This window comes from Chrysochloris asiatica, unplaced genomic scaffold (genome assembly GCF_000296735.1).
Source record: "Chrysochloris asiatica unplaced genomic scaffold, ChrAsi1.0 scaffold00054, whole genome shotgun sequence".
Lineage (NCBI taxonomy): Eukaryota > Metazoa > Chordata > Mammalia > Afrosoricida > Chrysochloridae > Chrysochloris > Chrysochloris asiatica.
In genome coordinates this window covers 4,078,243-4,078,933 of record NW_006408572.1, presented here as the reverse complement: position 1 = coordinate 4,078,933, position 691 = coordinate 4,078,243, and the positions used below count along the sequence as shown (strand labels likewise).

The 691-nt window shown below is 43.1% G+C and overlaps 1 protein-coding gene across 1 annotated transcript; it reads left to right on the top strand.

Moving 5' to 3' along the window:
- Positions 1-477, top strand: LOC102838216 (olfactory receptor 3A2-like; the record flags this gene model as incomplete). The annotated part of the gene is made up of 1 exon (XM_006863462.1): positions 1-477. A coding segment is annotated over one exon (477 nt), but the record flags the coding sequence as incomplete, so codon positions are not given.
- Between the last annotated feature and the right edge of the window lie 214 nt (positions 478-691).

Genomic DNA, 691 nt, shown 5'->3' with positions numbered 1-691 from the left:
AATGCACTGACCCACACTATTGCCCTCTCTACTCTCAACTTCTGTGGTCCCAATGAGGTCAATCATTTCTACTGTGACCTACCACAGCTCTTCCCGCTCTCCTGCTCTAGCACCCAACTCAATGAGCTGGTGCTCTTTGTTGCTGGGTTCATAATGGCAGGTACTTTTCTATTTCTCATCATCATCTCGTACATCCACGTGGCAGCAGCAGTTCTACGAATCCGTTCAGCGGAGGGCAGGAAGAAGGCTTTCTTCACATGTGGCTCCCACCTCACTGTAGTTTGCCTCTTCTATGGGACAGGAATCTTCAACTACATGCGCTTGAGTTCAGAGGAGGCCTCAGACCAGGATAAAGGGGTTGGGGTCTTCAACACTGTCATCAACCCCATGCTGAACCCACTCATTTATAGCCTCAGAAATTCTGATGTTCAAGGTGTTCTGTGGCAGATACTTGGAGGAAAGTGGTCACTAACCTGAGGAGGGATAAGATCCTTCCTTACTCCCCTTTTTTTTCCTAAGGAATATTTTGTTTAGCATTTGTCCTACAAAAAAATACTATCTAGTTCAGCCATTAATTAACAAATAGTTATTGAATTACTTCTATGGTATAAACACTATTCTAGGGTGGTGAACAAAATAGACAAAAGTCTTTGTACTCATTCAAGTCATGTCATAACAAAGAAATACAAAA